The following is a 19351-nucleotide window of genomic DNA, read 5'->3' on the forward strand; positions in this document are numbered from 1 at the left end:
ACTTACACCAATGGACAGATCATCCAAACAGAAAATTAATAACGAAACACAAGCTTTAAATTCCACAATAGACCAGATAGATTTCATTGATATTTATAGGACATTCCATCCAAAAACAGCAGATTACACTTTCTTCTCAAGTGCGCACAGAACATTCTCCAGGATTGATCACATCTTGGGTCACAAATCAAGCCTCAGTAAATTTAAGAAAATTGAAATCATATCAAACATCATTTCTGACCACAATGCTATGAGATGAGAAATGAATTATGGAAAAAAAACGTAAAAAACACAAATACATGGAAGCTAAACAATACGTTACTAATTAACCAAGAGATCACTGAAGAAATCAAAGAGGAAATCAAAAAATACCTAGAAACAAATGACAATGAAAACACGATGATCCAAAACCTATGGGCTGTAGCAAAAGCAGTTGTAAGAGAGAGGTTTATAGCTATACAAGCCTAACTCAAGAAACAAGAAAAATCTCAAATAAACAATCTATCCTTACACCTAAAAGAACTTACACCTAAGAGAAAGAAGAACAAACAAAACCCAAAGTTAGCAGAAGAAAAGAAATCATAAAGATCAGATCAGAAATAAATGAAATAGAAACATAGAAAACAATAGCAAAGATCAATAAAACTAAAAGCTGGTTCTTTGAGAAGATAAACAAAATTGATAAACCATTAGCCAGACTCATCAAGAAAAAGAGGGAGAGGACTCAAATCAATAAAATTAGAAATGAAAAAGGAGAAGTTACAACAGACACCGCAGAAATACAAAGCATCCTAAGAGACTACTACAAGCAACTCTATGCCAATAAAATAGACAACCTGGAAGAAATGGACAAATTCTTAGAAAGGTATAACCTTCCAAGACTGAACCAAGAAGAAATAGAAAATATGAACAGACCAATCACAAGTAATGAAATCAAAACTGTGATTAAAAAATCTCTCAACAAACAAAAGTCCAGGACCAGATGGCTTCACAGGTGAATTCTATCAAACATTTAGAGAAGAGCTAACACCCATCCTTCTCAAACTCTTCCAAAAAATTACAGAGGAAGGAACACTCTCAAACTCATTCTATGAGGTGACCGTCACCCTGATACCAAAACCAGACAAAGCTCCTACAAAACAAGAAAATTACAGACTAATATCACTGATGAACATAGATACAAAAATCCTCACAAAATACTAGCAAACAGAATCCAACAACACATTAAAAAGATCATACACCAAGGAGCTGTTACAGTGGAGGATTACTGGGCTGAATTTCAATATTATGACATAGTATGAGTGTGTTTCGTGTTTGGTAATTGCAATCATTGTTGCTTTTGTTGTGGTCATCCATTTACAATGCTTGGTGTCAGTTTATTTATCTCTTGTAAAAATAAAATACAGTGTGTGTGTGTGAGAAAAAAAAACTGTCAGAAAAAAAAAAGGATCATAGACCAATATCAAGTGGGATTTATCCCAGGGTTGCAAGGATTCTTCAATATATGCAAATGAATCAATGTGATACACCATATTAACAAATTGAATAATAAAAACCATATGATCATCTCAATAGATGCAGAAAAAGCTTTTCAAAAAATTCAACACCCATTTATGATAAAAACTCTCTAGAAAGTGGGCATAGAGGGAACCTACCTCAACATAATAAAGGCCATATACAACAAACCCACAGGAAACATTATTCTCAATGGTGAAAATATGAAAGCATTTCCTCTAAGATCAGGAACAAGACAAGGATGTCCACTCTCATCACTATTATTCAACATAGTTTTGGAAGTCCTAGCCATGGCAATCAGAGAAGAAAAAGAAATAAAAGGAATACAAATTGGAAAAGAAGAAGTAAAACTGTCACTGTTTGCAGATGACATGATCCTATACATAGAGAATCCTAAAGATGCCACCAGAAAACTACTAGAGCTAATCAATGAATTTGGTACAGTTGCAGGATACAAAATTAATGCACAGAAATCTCCTGCATTCCTATACACTAGTGATGAAAAATCTGAAAGAGAAATTAAGGAAACACTCCCATTTACCATTGCAACAAAAAGAATAAAATACCTAGGAATAAACCTACCTAGGGAGACAAAAGACCTGTATGCAGAAAACTATAAGACACTGATGAAAGAAATTAAAGATGATACCAACAGATGGAGAGATATACCATGTTCTTGGATTGGAAGAATCAATATTGTGAAAATGACTATACTACCCAAAGCAATCTACAGATTCAATGCAATCCCTATCAAATTACCAACGGCATTTTTTACGCAACTAGAACAAAAAATCTTAAAATTTGGATGGAGATACAAAAGACCCCGAATAGCCAAAGCAGTCTTGAGGGAAAAAAACGGAGCTGGAGGAATCAGACTCCCTGACTTCAGACTATACTACAAAGCTACAGTAATCAAGACAATATGGTACTGGCACAGAAACAGAAACATAGATCAATGGAACAAGATAGAAAGCCCAGAGATAAACCCACGCACCTATGGTCAACTAATCTATGACAAAGGAGGCAAGGATATACAATGGAAAAAAGACAGTCTCTTCAATAAGTGGTGCTGGGAAAACTGGACAGCTACATGTAAAAGAATAAAGTTAGAACACTCCCTAACACCAAACACAAAAATAAACTCAAAATGGGTTAGAGACCTTAATGTAAGACCGGTCACTATAAAACTCTTAGAGAAAAACATAGGAAGAACACTCTTTGACCTAAATCACAGCAAGATCTTTTTCGATCCACCTCCTAGAGTAATGGAAATAAAAACAAAAGTAAACAAATGGGACCTAATGAAACTTCAAAGCTTTTGCACACTAAAGGAAACCATAAACAAGACGAAAAGACAACCCTCAGAATGGGAGAAAATATTTGCAAGCGAATCAATGGACAAAGGATTAATCTCCAAAATATATAAACAACTCATGCAGTTCAATATTAAAGAAACAAACAACCCAATCCGAAAATGGGAAGAAGACCTAAATAGACGTCTCTCCAAAGAAGACATACAGATGGCCAAGAAGCACATGAAAAGCTGCTCAGCGTCACTAATTATTAGAGAAATGCAAATCAAAACTACTGTGAGGTACCACCTCACACCAGTTAGAATGGGCATCATCAGAAAATCTACAAACAACAAATGCTGGAGAGGGTGTGGAGAAAGGGGAACCCTATTGCAGTGTTGGTGGGAATGTAAATTGATACAGCCACTATGGAGAACAGTATGGAGGTTCCTTAAAAAACTAAAAATAGAATTACCATATGATCCAGCAGTCCCACTACTGGACATATACCCAGAGAAAACCGTAATTCAGAAAGACGCATGCACCCCAGTGTTCATTGCAGCACTATTTACAGTAGCCAGGTCATGGAAGCAACCTAAATGCCCATCGACAGACGAATGAATAAAGAAGTTGTGGTACATATATACAATGGAATATTAATCAGCCGTAAAAAGGAACGAAATTGGGTCATTTGTTAAGACGTGGATAGATCTAGAGACTGTCATACAGAGGGAAGTAAGTCAGAAAGAGAAAAACAAATATCGTATATTAACACATGTATGTGGAACCTAGAAAAATGGTACAGATGAACCGGTTTGCAGGGCAGAAGTTGAGACACAGATGTAGAGAACAAATGTATGGACACCAAGGGGGGAAAGCCGCGGTGGGGTGGGGATGGTGGTGTGGGCCTTTGGGGGCATGATCTAGATAAGAACATATGGCATAATTTATTATTTTGTCAACTCTAGTTATGTGGTAAAGCATTGTTTAACTGTCAATGAGAAAATCTCAGATTGCTCTCCTTGGAAAAGTGATTCTTTGGATAATGTTCAATTAAATTTAATAAAGGAACATTTTATTTTCTTTAAAAAAAAATGTGTTAAACCTAAAAGCTTTTGCACAGCAAAGGAAACCATTAACAAAACAAAACCCTTAGACTGGGAGAAAATATTTGCAAATGAAGCAACCGACAAGGGATTAATCTCCAAAATATACAAATAGCTCATGCAGCTCAATATCAAAAAAACAAATAACCCTATCAAAAATGGGGGAAGATCTAAATAGACATTTCTCCAAAGATGACATACAGATGGCCAAGAAGCACATGGAAAGATGTTCAACATTGCTAATTATTAGAGAAACGCAAGTCAAAACTGCAATGAGGTATCACCTCACACCAGTCAAAAAAATCTACAAACAATAAATGCTGGAGAGGGTGTGGAGAAAAGGGAACCCTCCTGCAGTGTTGGTGGGAATGTAAATTGGTGCAGCCACTATGGAGAACAGTATGGAGGTTCCTTTAAAAACGTAAAATAGAACTACCATATGACCCAGCAATCCCACTCCTGGGCATATACCCGGAGAAAACCATAATACAAAAAGATACATGCACCCCAGTGTTCATTGCAGCACTATCTACAATAGCCAGGACATGAAAGCAACCTATGTCCATCAACAGAGGAATGGATAAAGAAGATGTGATACATACATACCACATGGAATATTACTTAGCAATAAAAAAAGAACAAAATAATGCCATCTGCGGCAACATGGATGGACCTAGAGATTGTCATACTGAGTGAAGTAAGTCAGACACAGAAAGACAAATATATGATATTGCTTATATGTGGAATCTAAAATAAAGGGGGGGTACAAATGAACTTACTTACAAAAATAAAAGTAGAGTCACGGATGTAGAAAACAAACTTGCAGTTACCAGGGGATAAGGGGGGGAGGAGGGATAAATTGTGAGATTGAGACTGACATATACACACTACTAACTATAAAATAGATAACTAATAAGAACCTACTGTATAGCACAGGGAACTCTACTCAATACTCTGTAATGACCTATATGGAAAAAGAATCTAAAAAAACAAAAGAGTGGATATATGTATATGTATAACTGATTCACTTTGTACACCTGAAACTAATACATTATAAATCAACTATATTCCAATAAAAATTAAAAAAAGAAAAAACTTGAAGGAAGTGAGGGAGTAAACCTTGGTGTCCTTGAGAATCAAATGGCATAGTTAGTTCAAAGTCCCTGAGATGGGAGTATACCTAACAAGTTCAATAAATAATGAAGGAGGAAACGGGAGAGAAAAAGACTGTGAGGCCAAGGAGGTAAAGAAGAGGCAGTCTTTGTAGGACCTTGTAGACCATTGTATGTACTTTGGCTTTTACACTGAGTGCAACAGGAGGCCACTGAAGTGGTTGAGCAGAAAAGCAAGATCTGATGTGATCTAAGTTTTAATTGTGTCTCTTTGGCTGATGTGCTGAGGAACAGAATGAAAGGGAAGGGTGGAAGCAGGGAGGCCATTGAGGAGGCTAATTTTCAAGTCTGGAGACGAGATGACAGTGGTATATAAATAAAATGGACTGAGTGTTGGTACTGGGGCTAGTGAGGAGTGGTCAAATTCTGGGACTATTCAGACAAAGAACTGAATAAGATGTGCTGACAGGCTGGTTTTATAGATGTAGGGTAGTAAAAAGCTGATGTTACTAGAAATTGGAGTTCAGCATTAAAACTGCTGATGATAGAAGAATGGGCATGGCTCTGGAAAAAAGAAAAGTAATGGGGAAAGCAGGATATATATTCAAAGAATGGAGCTCAAATAGAGAAATATGGAGCAGGATTCTTGAATCAATCTGATTAAATGATGCTAAGTTTCTTTTGGTAAATGGTCTTTAAGTATCTTTGTTTATCTCTGAGGTGTTGGTGGTGGTTGGGAGTTGGACTTTCTTTTCTGACATTTGCTGATATGCTCAGATGATGAGCGTATGACAAAAAATATCATCTGAATTTGCACACTTTGCCACTGATTCCAGGATGCTTAGGCCAAGGGTCAAAAAATTAAAAAGGGAAAAGAAGGAAATGAGGACTTCTTAATTTCAGTTCAACATTTAGATTTACACATATGGTTTGGTAGGAAAATACATAGCATAGATAGTAGACAAGAAGGAAAAGCTGGTACCTCAGAGGGGAAAACCTTTTATTTAAAAATTTTCTGTTAGAGCTAATTTAAAAAATAACTCACTGAAAGTAAGAGTGAATTGGAACCATCATCATAAACTGGTGACTTTTTTTAAAAAAGAAGAACGTCTCCTTTTGCATCTTAAGGAATGTAAGTAGCTCTTCCGTGCTGTCACCTTTGTATTCCCAGAGCCAGGAAGAACCATTGACCATGCACCCCCGTGCCCAGATTTGGTTTCTAATATACTGTTCTTCTTAAAAGCAATAATGGTCTTCTTGGGAACAAATTGATTTCATGTTTTGGGGCAGGGAAAATAAAAGGGGTCAGAAACATACTTTGTTGTTAGAAATAATTCTTTCAGTTATGTAGGAAAGTATCAAAAAAGGAAGGCATTTTAAAAGGGAAGTGCAGTCATATTGTAACCATTTAAGCATTAAAGGGAAACAAAGATGATATTAATTAGGAACAAGTTGAGTCTGTTGGAAAAAGCCATAAACTCAGGAGGAGACTAAAATGAGAAAGATAACACAAAATGCACTAAAGCATTATTATAATGCACTCGAATTTTTAAAAATATTGTCTATAATAAATGCTGTATTTTGGTGAACACAGATTATATGAACCTTACAGGAGAGTTTTGATTAATAGATTATTTATTACAAGTAAGCTTATTTTTCTACAGAGATAAAAATTTAGAATTTGTAAAAGAGAGGAAAGTTGAATGGATCAATCTAGTATAATGTTTGGGGGAATGCATCAAGACTGGTTAATAGAAATACATTTGTAAAGTCAGTGAATCCAGGCCAACACGTACAGATCACTAAGATTTTGTAAAGGAACTCACAAAATAAGGAGAGGGAAACTACAGAATGTTGTTTTGCAACTGAAGAAATGAAGGGTCCCTAAAACACTGAATGAATGACCACATAGACAAGGTTTCACTAAAGGTGGAACTGCACATATCCAACTCCTGTTTGCCCTGGCAATATGGTCCTCACCTTCTGGTTACAAATTATAATGAGAGAAAACACAGTACTGTCGGCCCTTGGTATCCAGGGATTCAAGCAACCTCTGATTGAAAATATTCGGGGGAAAAAAAAAATTCCAGAAAGTTCCAAACAGCAAAACTTAAGTTTGTTGATTTACATAGCACTTACATTGTATGAGGGTTTATAAGTAATCTAGAGATGATTTAAAGTATAAAGGAGGATGTGCATAGGCTATACGCAAATACTATGCCATTTTATGTAAAGAACTTAAGCATCCACGATTTTGGTATCCTCAGGGGTTCTGGAACTAACTAATCCACATGGGATGCCTAGGGACAACTGTAAATTGTAATCAGAGGTAAAACCAAACTTATTCCAGCTGCTCCACCTTGAGGAGGAGTTGGGAGGAAGAGTCAGCGCAGCAAAGCATAACGTCACAAGAGAAATTGAATCTGTATGTGCAGGAACTTTGGTTACTGCAGACAATGTGGTTTCTCTTCAAGGTGTGCATGCAGCCAGCTTAGATAATATCAAGTGATTGCACCTGTGTGTTCTTTTCACTTGTTCTACCTACCATATAACTGCTTGTAAGAATTGCTGTGCTCTAAAGTGGCTTGGAATTATAGCAACTGTAGCAGCCCACAACTTAGCCCATCCTCTACTGTTCTACTGACGAGGAGGGTTGAGACCACAGGTGGGCTAATGGGACTTTTTTGCTAAAGTTAATAGATTAAGCCACAGTAGGACACCAGGTGTTGCAGAAATACATCTTCATTGACAGGCTAGAACAGCTTTTGGTTATCTCCAATGACAAATGCTGAAGAGTAAGAGAAGTACTGAATTTTGATGACAAAAACAGCACTAATAAAATTATGACTTCAGGATAGAAGTTGAGGCATTTAAAATAAATATACAGTATGTTAGCTCTTAAACAAATATATGATGCTTATTGTAGACCAAAAAATCCAAAAGATGTTTTGCACTTACATATTTGTACTCAATAATTAAATGAGATTCAAAGTTGCTTCTTTGTGTTATTAACCAACTCTTTCCCCCAAGTTATATACTGAAAAGCCAGAATAGCTCATAAAATTACTTAAATGAATAATGGAAATTATACTTGTCTGTTGCCTGGAATGCAGTCTAACCTGTGCTAGAACAGAGAAAGAACTACATGTCCTGTGTTTTAGAAATGCCAGAAATATTTTCGGTCAGAATGCTCATAGAAGACTTGAAGTTTTCAGAACTAAAAGTTTTGTAAGCTTGTGGATTAGTATATAAGGTTTTTGTTTCATTTTTCTTTAAACTGTACAATGCATTGTGTATGTATGCTATATTTTACATTAAAAAATTTAAAGTAAATTGTACATTATGATTATGTATATATGCTATATTTTATATACAAGGATGTCCACTCTCACCACTTTTATTCAAAAGTAGTTTTCAAAAGTAGTTTTGGAAGTCCTAGCCACAGCTACCAGAGAAGGAAAAAAAAAATCAAAGGAATCCAAATTGGAAAGGAAGAACTAAAACTGTCACTGTTTGCAGATGACATGATACTATACATAGAAAATCCTAAAGACACCACCAGAAAACTACTAGAGCTCATCAATAAATTTGGTAAAGTTTCAGGATACAAAAGTAATATTTAAAAATCTGTTGCATTTCTGTACACTAACAACAGACTATCAGAAAGAAAAGTTAAGGAAATAATCCCATTTATCATTGCATCAAAAAGAATAAAAAAAAAAAAAAAGAATAAAATACCTAGGAATAAACCTACCTGTGGAGGTAAAAGACCTGTACTTGGAAAAGTATAAGACACTAATGAAAGAAATTGAAGACACAAAAACAGATGGAGAGATATACCATATTCTTGGATTGGAAGAATTAATATTGTTAAAATGACCATACCACCCAAGGCAATCTACAGATTCAGTGAAATCCATATCAAAATATCAATGGCATTTTTCACAGAACTAGAACAAATAATTTTAAAATTTATATGGAAACACAGAAGACCCCAAATAGCCAAAGCAATCTTGAGAAAGAAGAACAGACTGGAGAAATCAGGCTCCTGGACTTCAGATTATACTACAAAGCTATACTAATCAAAACAGTATGGTACTAGCGCAAAAACAGACACATCGATCAATGGAATGGAATAGAGAGCCCAGACATAAACCCACACACTTATGGTTAATTAATCTATGACAAAGGAGGCAAGAATATACAATGGAGAAAAGACAGTCTCTTCAATAAGCTGTGCTGGGAAAACTGGACAGCTACTTGTAAAAGAATTAAATTAGAATGTTCTCTAGCACCACGTACAAAAATAAACTCAGAATGGATTAAAGACCTAAATGTAAGACTGGATACTATAAAACTCCTGGAGGAAAACATAGGAAAAACACTCTTTGACATAAATAGCAGCAATATTTTTTTTTTTGATCCATCTCCTAAAGCAAAGGAAACAAAAGCAAAAATAAACAAATGGGACCTAATTAAACTTAAAATCTTTTGCACAGCAAAGGAAACCATTGACTAAACAAAAAGACAACCTACTGAATGGGAGAAGATATTTGCAAATGATATGACTGGTAAGGGGTAATGTCCAACATATATAAACAGCTCATACAACTCAACATTTAAAAATCTAACAACCTGATTAAAAAATTGGCAGAAGAACTGAAAAGACATTTTTCTAAAGAGGAAATGCAGATTGCCAACAGGCACGTGAAAAGATGCTCAACGTTGCTAATCATCAGGGAAATGCAAATCAAAACCACAATGAGATATCTCCTCACACCTGTCAGAATGGCTGTCATCAAAAAGAACACAAATAAATGTTGGTGAGGATGTGGAGAAAAAGGAACCCTCCTACACTGTTGCTGGGAATGTAAATTGGTGTAGCCACTATGGAAAACAGTATGGAGATTTCTCAAAAAACTAAAAATAGAACTGTCATATGACCCAGCAATTAGACTACTGGGTATATATCCAAAAAATCAAAAACACTAATTCGAAAAGATACATGCACCCCAATGTTTATAGCAACATTATTTACAATTGCCAAGGTATGGAAGCAACCTAAGTGTCCATCAACAGATGAATGGATAAAGAAGATGTGGTGTATATATACAATGGAATATTAGCCATAAAAAAGAATGAAATTTTGCAGTTTGCAGCAAAATGGATGGACTTGGAGGGCATTAAAGTGAAATACGTCAGACAGAGAAAGACAAATACTGTATGTTATCACTTATATGTGGAATCTAAAAAATACAACAAACTAGTGAATAAAACAAAAAAGAAGCAGACTCACAGATATAGAGAACGAACTAGTGGTTACCAGTGGGGAGAGGGAAGGGGGGGAACAACATAAGGTTAGGGGATTGGAAAAAAGGGGTTATTATGGGATTATATGAAATCATGTATGTTAAACTTTTGAAAATTGTAAAGCACTGTAGAATTTAAAGAACTTTTCATTCAATTAAAAAAACCCAGATATCTCAAGTTGACGAATTTAGCACTTTTCTGTATATGGAAAGATGCAAAAGTCTGGGATCATTAAAATCATTCCTTTGATATGCACCTTAACTAATAAAAAAATTTTAAAGTAAATTGTACATTATGTATTATATATATGCTATATTTTATCATTTAAAAATTTTAAAGTAAGCTGGGAAAATAGTTGTAACAGTTTTGAATAAGAATTATTATTTGAACAATTCAAACACTGAATGATATTTGAATACAAATTGTTTACTTTTGGGACTTCCCTGGTGGTGCAGTGGTTAAGACTCTGCGCTCCCAATGCAGGGGCCCGGGGTTTGATCCCTGGTCAGGGAACTAGATCCCACATTCATGCTGCAACTAAGAGTTCACATGCCACAACTAAGGAGCCCATGTGCCGCAACTAAGGAGCTGGAGAGCTGCAACTAAGGAGCCTGTGAGCCACAACTAAGGAGCCTGCCTGCACAACTAAGATCCAGTGCAACCAAATAAATAAATACATATTAAAAAAAAAGATTGTTTACTTTTTTTTTTTAAACATCTTTATTGGAGTATAATTGCTTTACAATGGTGTGTTAGTTTCTGCTTTATAACAAAGTGAATCAGTTATACATATACATATGTTCCCAAGATTGTTTACTTTTTTTTTTTTTTTTTTTTTTTTTTTTTTAGTATTAGTTGTTTGTTTTTTTATACTGCAGGTTCTTATTAGGCATCAATTTTATACATATCAGTGTATACATGTCAATCCCAATCGCCCAATTCAGCACACCACCATCCCCACCTCACCGCAGTTTTCCCCCCTTTGTGTCAATATGTCCATTCTCTACATCTGTGTCTCAACTTCTGCCCTGCAAACTGGCTCATCTGTACCATTTTTCTAGGTTCCACATACATGCATTAATATATGATATTTGTTTTTCTCTTTCTGACTTACTTCACTCTGTATGACAGTCTCTAGATCCATCCACGTCTCAACAAATGACTCAATTTCGTTCCTTTTTATGGCTGAGTAATATTCCATTGTATATATGTACCACAACTTCTTTATCCATTCGTCCGTTGATGGGCATTTAGGTTGCTTCCATGACCTGCCTATTGTAAATAGTGCTGCAATGAACATTCGGGTGCATGTGTCTTTTTGAATTACGGTTTTCTCTGGGTATATGCCCAGTAGTGGGATTGCTGGGTCATATGGTAATTCTATTTTTAGTTTTTTAAGGAACCTCCATATTGTTCTCCATAGTGGCTGTATCAATTTACATTCCCACCAACAGTGCAAGAGGGTTCCCTTTTCTCCACACCCTCTCCAGCATTTGTTGTTTGTAGATTTTCTGATGATGCCCATTCTAACAGGAGTGAGGTGATACCTCATTGTAGTTTTGATTTGCATTTCTCTAATAATTAGTGATGTTGAGCAGCTTTTCATGTGCTTCGTGGCCGTCTGTATGTCTTCTTTGGAGAAATGTCTATTTAGGTCTTCTGCCCATTTTTGGATTGCGGTGTTTGTTTCTTTGATATTGAGCTGAATGAGCTGTTTATATATTTTGGAGATTAATCCTTTGTCCGTTGATTCATTTGCAAATATTTTCTCCCATTCTGAGGGTTGTCTTTTCGTCTTGTTTATGGTTCCCTTTGCTGTGCAAAAGCTTTGAAGTTTCATTAGGTCCCACTTGTTTATTTTTGTTTTTATTTCCATTACTCTAGGAGGTGGATCAAAAAAGATCTTGCTGTGATTTATGTCAAAGAGTGTTCTTCCTATGTTTTCCTCTAAGAGTTTTATAGTGTCCAGTCTTATATTTAGGTCTCTAATCCATTTTGAGTTTATTTTTGTGTATGGTGTTAAGGAGTATTCTAATTTCATTCTTTTACATGTAGCTGTCCAGTTTTCCCAGCACCACTTATTGAAGAGACTGTCTTTTCTCCATTGTATATCTTTGCCTCCTTTGTCATAGATTAGTTGACCATAGGTGCGTGGGTTAATCTCTGGGCTTTCTATCTTGTTCCATTGATCTATGTTTCTGTTTTTGTGCCAGTACCATACTGTCTTGATTACTGTAGCTTTGTAGTATAGTCTGAAGTCAGGGAGTCTGATTCCTCCAGCTCCATTTTTTTGCCTCAAGACTGCTTTGGCTATTCGGGGTCTTTTGTGTCTCCATACAAATTTTAAGATGATTTGTTCTAGCTCTGTAAAAAATGCCATTGGTAATTTGATAGGGATTGCATTGAATCTGTAGATTGCTTTGGGTAGTATACTCATTTTCACAATGTTGATTCTTCCAATCCAAGAACATGGTATATCTCTCCATCTGTTGGTATCATCTTTAATTTCTTTCATCAGTGTCTTATAGTTTTCTGCATACAGGTCTTTTGTCTCCCTAGGTAGGTTTATTCCTAGGTATTTTATTCTTTTTGTTGCAATGGTAAATGGGAGTGTTTCCTTCATTTCTCTTTCAGATTTTTCATCATTAGTGTATAGGAATGCAAGAGATTTCTGTGCATTAATTTTGTATCCTGCAACTTTACCATATTCATTAATTAGCTCTAGCAGTTTTCTGGTGGCAGTTTTAGGATTCTCTATGTATAGTATCATGTCATCCGCAAACAGTGACAGTTTTACTTCCTCTTTTCCAATTTGTATTCCTTTTATTTCTTTTTCTTCTCTGATTGCCGTGGCTAGGACTTCCAGAACTATGTTGAATAATAGTGGTGAGAGTGGGCAACCTTGTCTCGTTCCTGATCTTAGAGGAAATGCTTTCAGTTTTTCACCATTGAGAATGATGTTTGCTGTGGGTTTGTCATATATGGCCTTTATTATGTTGAGGTAGGTTCCCTCTATGCCCACTTTCTGGAGAGTTTTTATCATAAATGGGTGTTGAATTTTGTCAAAAGCTTTTTCTGCATCTATTGAGATGATCATATGGTTTTTATTCTTCAGTTTGTTAATATGGTGTATCACATTGATTGATTTGCGTATATTGAAGAATCCTTGCATCCCTGGGATAAATCCCACTTGATCGTGGTGTATGATCCTTTTAATGTGTTGTTGGATTCTGTTTGCTAGTATTTTGTTGAGGATTTTTGCATCTATATTCATCAGTGATATTGGTCTGTAATTTTCTTTTTTTGTAGTGTCTTTGTCTGGTTTTGGTATCAGGGTGATGGTGGCCTCATAGAATGAGTTTGGGAGTGTTCCTTCCTCTGCAATTTTTTGAAATAGTTTGAGAAGGATGGGTGTTAGCTCTTCTCTAAATGTTTGATAGAATTCACCTGTGAAGCCATCTGGTCCTGGACTTTTCTTTGTTGGAAGATTTTTAATCACAGTTTCAATTTCATTACTTGTGATTGGTCTGTTCATATTTTCTGTTTCTTCCTGATTCAGTCTTGGAAGGTTATACCTTTCTAAGAATTTGTCCATTTCTTCCAGGTTGTCCATTTTATTGGCATAAAGTTGCTTATAGTAGTCTCTTAGGATGTTTTGTATTTCTGCAGTGTCTGTTGTAACTTCTCCTTTTTCATTTCTGATTTTATTGATTTGAGTCCTCTCCCTCTTTTTCTTGATGAGTCTGGCTAATGGCTTATCAATTTTGTTTATCTTCTCAAAGAACCAACTTTTAGTTTTATTGATCTTTGCTATTGTTTTCTTTGTTTCTATCTCATTTATTTCTGCTCTGATCTTTATGATTTCTTTCCTTCTGCTAACTTTGGGTTTTGTTTGTTCTTCTTTCTCTAGTTTCTTTAGGTGTAAGGTTAGATTGTTTACTTGAGATTTTTCTTGTTTCTTTAGGTAGGCTTGTATAGCTATAAACTTCCCTCTTAGAACCGCTTTTGCTGCATCCCATAGGTTTTGGGTCGTCGTGTTTTCATTGTCATTTGTCTCTAGGTATTTTTTTATTTCCTCTTTGATTTCTTCAGTGATCTTTTGGTTATTTAGTAATGTATTGTTTAGCCTCCATGTGTTTGTCTTTTTTACGTTTTTTTCCCTGTAATTCATTTCTAATCTCATAGCGTTGTGGTCAGAAAAGATGCTTGGTATGCTTTCAATTTTCTTAAATTTACTGAGGCTTGATTTGTGACCCAAGATGTGATCTATCCTGGAGAATGTTCCGTGCGCACTTGAGAAGAACGTGTAATCTGCTGTTTTTGGATGGAATGTCCTATATATATCAATTAAATCTATCTGGTCTATTGTGTCATTTAATGCTTCTGTTTCCTTATTTATTTTCATTTTGGATGATCTGTCCATTGGTGTAAGTGAAGTGTTAAAGTCCCCCACTATTATTGTGTTACTGTCGATTTCCTCTTTTATAGCTGTTAGCAGTTGCCTTATGTATTGAGGTGCTCCTATGTTGGGTGCATATATATTTTATATCTTCTTCGTGGATTGATCCCTGGATCATTATGTAGTGTCCTTCCTTGTCTCTTGTAACATTCTTTATTTTAAAGTCTATTTTATCTGATATGAGTATAGCTACTCCAGCTTTCTTTTGATTTCCATTTGCATGGAATATCTTTTTCCATCCCCTAACTTTCAGTCTGTATGTGTCCCTAGGTCTAAAGTGGGTCTCTTGTAGACAGCATATATATGGGTCCTGTTTTTGTATCCATTCAGCCAGTCTATGTCTTTTGGTTGGGGCGTTTAATCCATTCACGTTTAAGGTAATTATCGATATGTATGTTCCTATGACCATTTTCTTAATTGTTTTGGGTTTGTTTTTGTAGGTCCTTTTCTTCTCTTGTGTTTCCCACTTAGAGAAGTTCCTTTAGCATTTGTTGTAGAGCTGGTTTGGTGGTGCTGAATTCTCTTAGCTTTTGCTTGTCTGTAAAGCTTTTGATTTCTCCATCAAATCTAAATGAGATCCTTGCCGGGTAGAGTAATCTTGGTTGTAGGTTCTTCCCTTTCATCACTTTAAGTATATCATGCCACTCCCTTCTGGCTTGCAGAGTTTCTGCTGAGAAATCAGCTGTTAACCTTATGGGAGTCCCCTTGTATGTTATTTGTCGTTTTTCCCTTGCTGCTTTCAATAATTTTTCTTTGTCTTTAATTTTTGCCACTTTGATTACTATGTGTCTCGGCGTGTTTCTCCTTGGGTTTATTCTGTATGGGACTCTCTGCGCTTCCTGGACTTGGGTGGCTATCTCCTTTCCCATGTTAGGGAAGTTTTCGACTATAATCTCTTCAAATATTTTCTCTGGTCCTTTCTCTCTCTCTTCTCCTTCTGGGACCCCTATAATGCGAATGTTGTTGCGTTTAATGTTGTCCCAGAGGTCTCTTAGGCTGTCTTCATTTCTTTTCATTCTTTTTTCTTTAGTCTGTTCCGCAGAAGTGAATTCCACCATTCTGTCTTCCAGGTCACTTATCCGTTCTTCTGCCTCAGTTATTCTGCTATTGATTCCTTCTAGTGTAGTTTTCATTTCAGTTATTGTATTGGTCATCTCTGTTTGTTTGTTCTTTAATTCTTCTAGGTCTTTGTTAATCATTTCTTGCATCTTCTCAATCTTTGCCTCCATTCTTATTCCGAGGTCCTGGATCATCTTCACTATCATTATTCTGAATTCTTTCTCTGGAAGGTTGCCTATCTCCACTTCATTTAGTTGTTTTTCTGGGGTTTTTTCTTGTTCCTTCATCTGGTATATAGCCCTCTGCTTTTTCATCTTGTCTATCTTTCTGTAACTGTGGTTTTTGGTCCACAGGCTGCAGGATTGTAGTTTTTCTTGCTTCTGCTCTCTGCCCTCTGGTGGTTGAGGCTATCTAAGAGGCTTGATGGTGGGCTCTGGTGGTGGGTAGAGCTGACTGTTGCTGTGGCGGTCTGAGCTCAGTAAAACCTTAATCCACTTGACTGTTGATGGGTGGGGCTGGGTTCCCTCCCTGTTGCTGTGGCGGTCAGAGCTCAGTAAAACCTTAATCCACTTGACTGTTGATGGGTGGGGCTGGGTTCCCTCCCTGTTGGTTGTTTTGCCTGAGGCAACCCAACACTGGAGCCTACCCGTGCTCTTTGGTGGGGTTAATGGCAGACTCTGGGAGGGCTCACGGCAAGGAGAGCTTCCCAGAACCTCAGCTGCCAGTGTCCTTATCCCCACGGTGAAAGAGAGCCACCACTCGCCTCTGCAGGAGACCCCCCAACACCAGCAGGTAGGTCTGGTTCAGTCTCCCCCAGGGTCACTGCTCCTTCCCCTGGGTCCCGATGCACACATTACTTTGTGTGTGCCCTCCAAGAGTGGGGTCTCTGTTTCCCCCAGTCCTGTCAAAGTCCTGCAATCAATTCCCGCTAGGCTTCAAAGTCTGATTCTCTAGGAATTCCTTCTCCCGTAGCCAGACCCCCAGGTTGGGAAGCCTGACGTGGGGCTCAGAACCTTCACTCCAGTGGGTGGACTTCTGTGGTATAAGTGTTCGCCAGTCTGTGAGTCACCCACCCAGCAGTTATGGGATTTGATTTTACTCTGATTGCGCCCCTCCTACCGTCTCACTGTGGATTCTCCTCTGTCCTTGGACGTGGGGTATCCTCCTTGGTGAAGTCCAGGTTCTTCCTGTCAATGATTGTCCAGCAGCCAGTTTTGATTCTGGTGCTCTCGCAAGAGGGAGTGAGAGCACGTCCTTCTACTCCGCCATCTTGGTTAATCATCTTCGATTGTTTACTTTTGAAAGAGCTCTTTTTTAAAAAATCAATGCAAAAAACAGATAAATCCAGAGAGAAAAATGAAAAATTTATATTTTTAGGCTACTAACTTAATTCTGGATATTTATCCTAAGGAAAAAATCATATATTCATATAAAGATTTAAATACCTGGGGTGGGACCAATGACTTGTAAGGAGGGTGGGAGATAATTATTGGACACTTAGTATCAGGCACAGTGTACAGTTATGTGGTACTTGTCTCTGCCTGAAGTAGATTTTAATAATGCACTGGAAACAAATGGGTGGTTGCTGGTAGGGTGAGGGGGGATGGAGGGAGGGAGCAGTGTGAGCGAAACAGGTGAAGGGGATTAAGAGGTACAAATCTCCAGTTCTATAATAAGTAATGGGAATACAATATACAGCATAAGGAAGATGATCAATAATATTGTAATAACTTTGTATGGGGACAGATGGTTACTAGACTTGTGGTATTCATTTCATACTGTTTGCAAATGTCAAATTATATAGTATACCTGAGACTAACAATATTGTACATCAACTATATTTTAAATTAAAAAATTTTTAATAAATAAATACTGCACTGGAGAATCACACATCAGTCACTTTTCAAAGGCTTATTTTCCAGAAAAGAGAACCCTTGCAAAAAACATCCAAAATCAGAATGGCTGTCGCTTTAGCCAAGATCAACCGAGGAACATTAATTCGAGGATTGAACAGCATATCCAGATCCTCCAAATCAGTTGCCAAACTTCTGCAGCCTCAGCTTGCTTGCAGACTTTTAGAGTTAAGGGACATATCTCATCGTCTGCTCAAGGAAGTTAATACACCAAAGCAACCCCTATATAACCTGCAGGTAAATAAATACTGCATTTGCACAGGCTATGGATCTTTTTTTAGGAAGTATTTTGAAATTGTAAGATTTGGAAAATGAAAATGTAGCACATTTGGTTGTCCTAGATGTGAAACAAGAATAGTTGGATAAGAGAAATAAATAGATGGGCCTTTTTTCAGTATAGTATATTCTCTCGTTTAAATAAATGTGAAAAAGGAAGTAATGCAGACTTTTTTCTCCCTTGTTATTTGAACTAAATGAAACTATCAATTTCAAATGGTTCAACCTAAATATAAGCATGCAAATTACCACTTATGTCAAATCTGAAAGAAATTCTACAACAAGCCTTAAAAATGATGTGCTTTGTGTCCTTTTCCCCATAACCTTGTTATGTTTCCGAGATAATCTTTTACATAACATATTGAGTATATTTAGCTATAAACTCATTTTGATAGACCTGTCAGTGTCCAGGTCTGTTTCAAATACGTGTTCTATGTTGTTTTATTGAGGCCCTATTATATTTTGTCAAAGTTTTTCAGGACCAGTTTCTTTTTTTCTGAACTTTATGGCACAGAACTCTGGGTTTTTCAATCTGGGCATTACTCAAAGCATCCCTTTGTTGAAGGGAGAGTTAAGCCAGAAAGGAGATGTATTAGTTCTTGTACTCAATCCAGAGTTCAGAAGGTTTCAGGCATAGCTGGATATAGGTACTCAAATGATACCTTCAGGATCCTGTTTCTCTCTTTTACTGATCTCTTGGCTCTGCTTTCTCTGTGTTGACTCCATTCATAGACTGACTTTCCCCTCGTGGTCACAAGATGATTTGCAATTGTTCCCAGGCTACATCCTTCCAGGTTCAACTACAGCAGAAAAGAATGAGTCCTTGACCCAGCATTCCTGGCCAAGTCCTGAGGTTCACTCTTAGAGAATGGCTTACCTCTTAACCAGGGAAATGGGGGTGCATTGATTGGCCTAGGACTTGATTACCTGCTTCATTTCTAGAGTAGGGGTTGGAGCCCCATCGAGACAACATGACTTAAGAATGGGGAAAGGATGAATCCTCAAACAAAAATCTGTGTTGTTTTAAGAAGATGAGAAAATAGATGATGGGTGGCTAAAATAAACAAAATATTCAGTATATAGGAATCTCTTTTTAATAAAAGATTTTGACATTTCCAGAAATCATCAGATATTTCAATTATGAATTGCCTGAGACAACATTTATAAAAGGCTCCTTTATAATACCTGATGTTTGAGAAAGTAAAAAATGGTTTCTGTTTGTTAACCATTGGATTTCTGAGCACTATAAGGCTTATTCCTGTATCTTTAGATCATCAAAAAGAAACATAGCTGAACTGTATTATTTTAA

The 19351-nt window shown here is 36.6% G+C and overlaps 2 protein-coding genes across 6 annotated transcripts in view; one reads left to right on the forward strand and one right to left on the reverse strand.

Moving 5' to 3' along the window:
• SPATA9 (spermatogenesis associated 9) overlaps positions 1 to 19351 on the forward strand; it is a gene marked incomplete at its 5' end in the record, with an annotated part of 83749 nt that overhangs the window by 47082 nt on the left and 17316 nt on the right. Inside the window, one exon of one of the 2 annotated variants that reach the window (XM_082458336.1) lies at positions 17763 to 18003. In XM_082458336.1, the coding sequence (XP_082314462.1) occupies positions 17763 to 18003 (241 nt within the window). The remainder of the gene's footprint in view (positions 1 to 17762; positions 18004 to 19351) is intronic. The other variant, XM_082458335.1, reaches the window with a different exon arrangement.
• Positions 1 to 19351, reverse strand: part of RFESD (Rieske Fe-S domain containing) — a 50959-nt gene that overhangs the window by 6097 nt on the left and 25511 nt on the right. The gene's annotated exons all lie outside the window — the stretch shown is intronic.

The sequence above is a fragment of the Balaenoptera physalus genome (assembly GCF_965194825.1).
Source record: "Balaenoptera physalus genome assembly, chromosome: 3".
Lineage (NCBI taxonomy): Eukaryota > Metazoa > Chordata > Mammalia > Artiodactyla > Balaenopteridae > Balaenoptera > Balaenoptera physalus.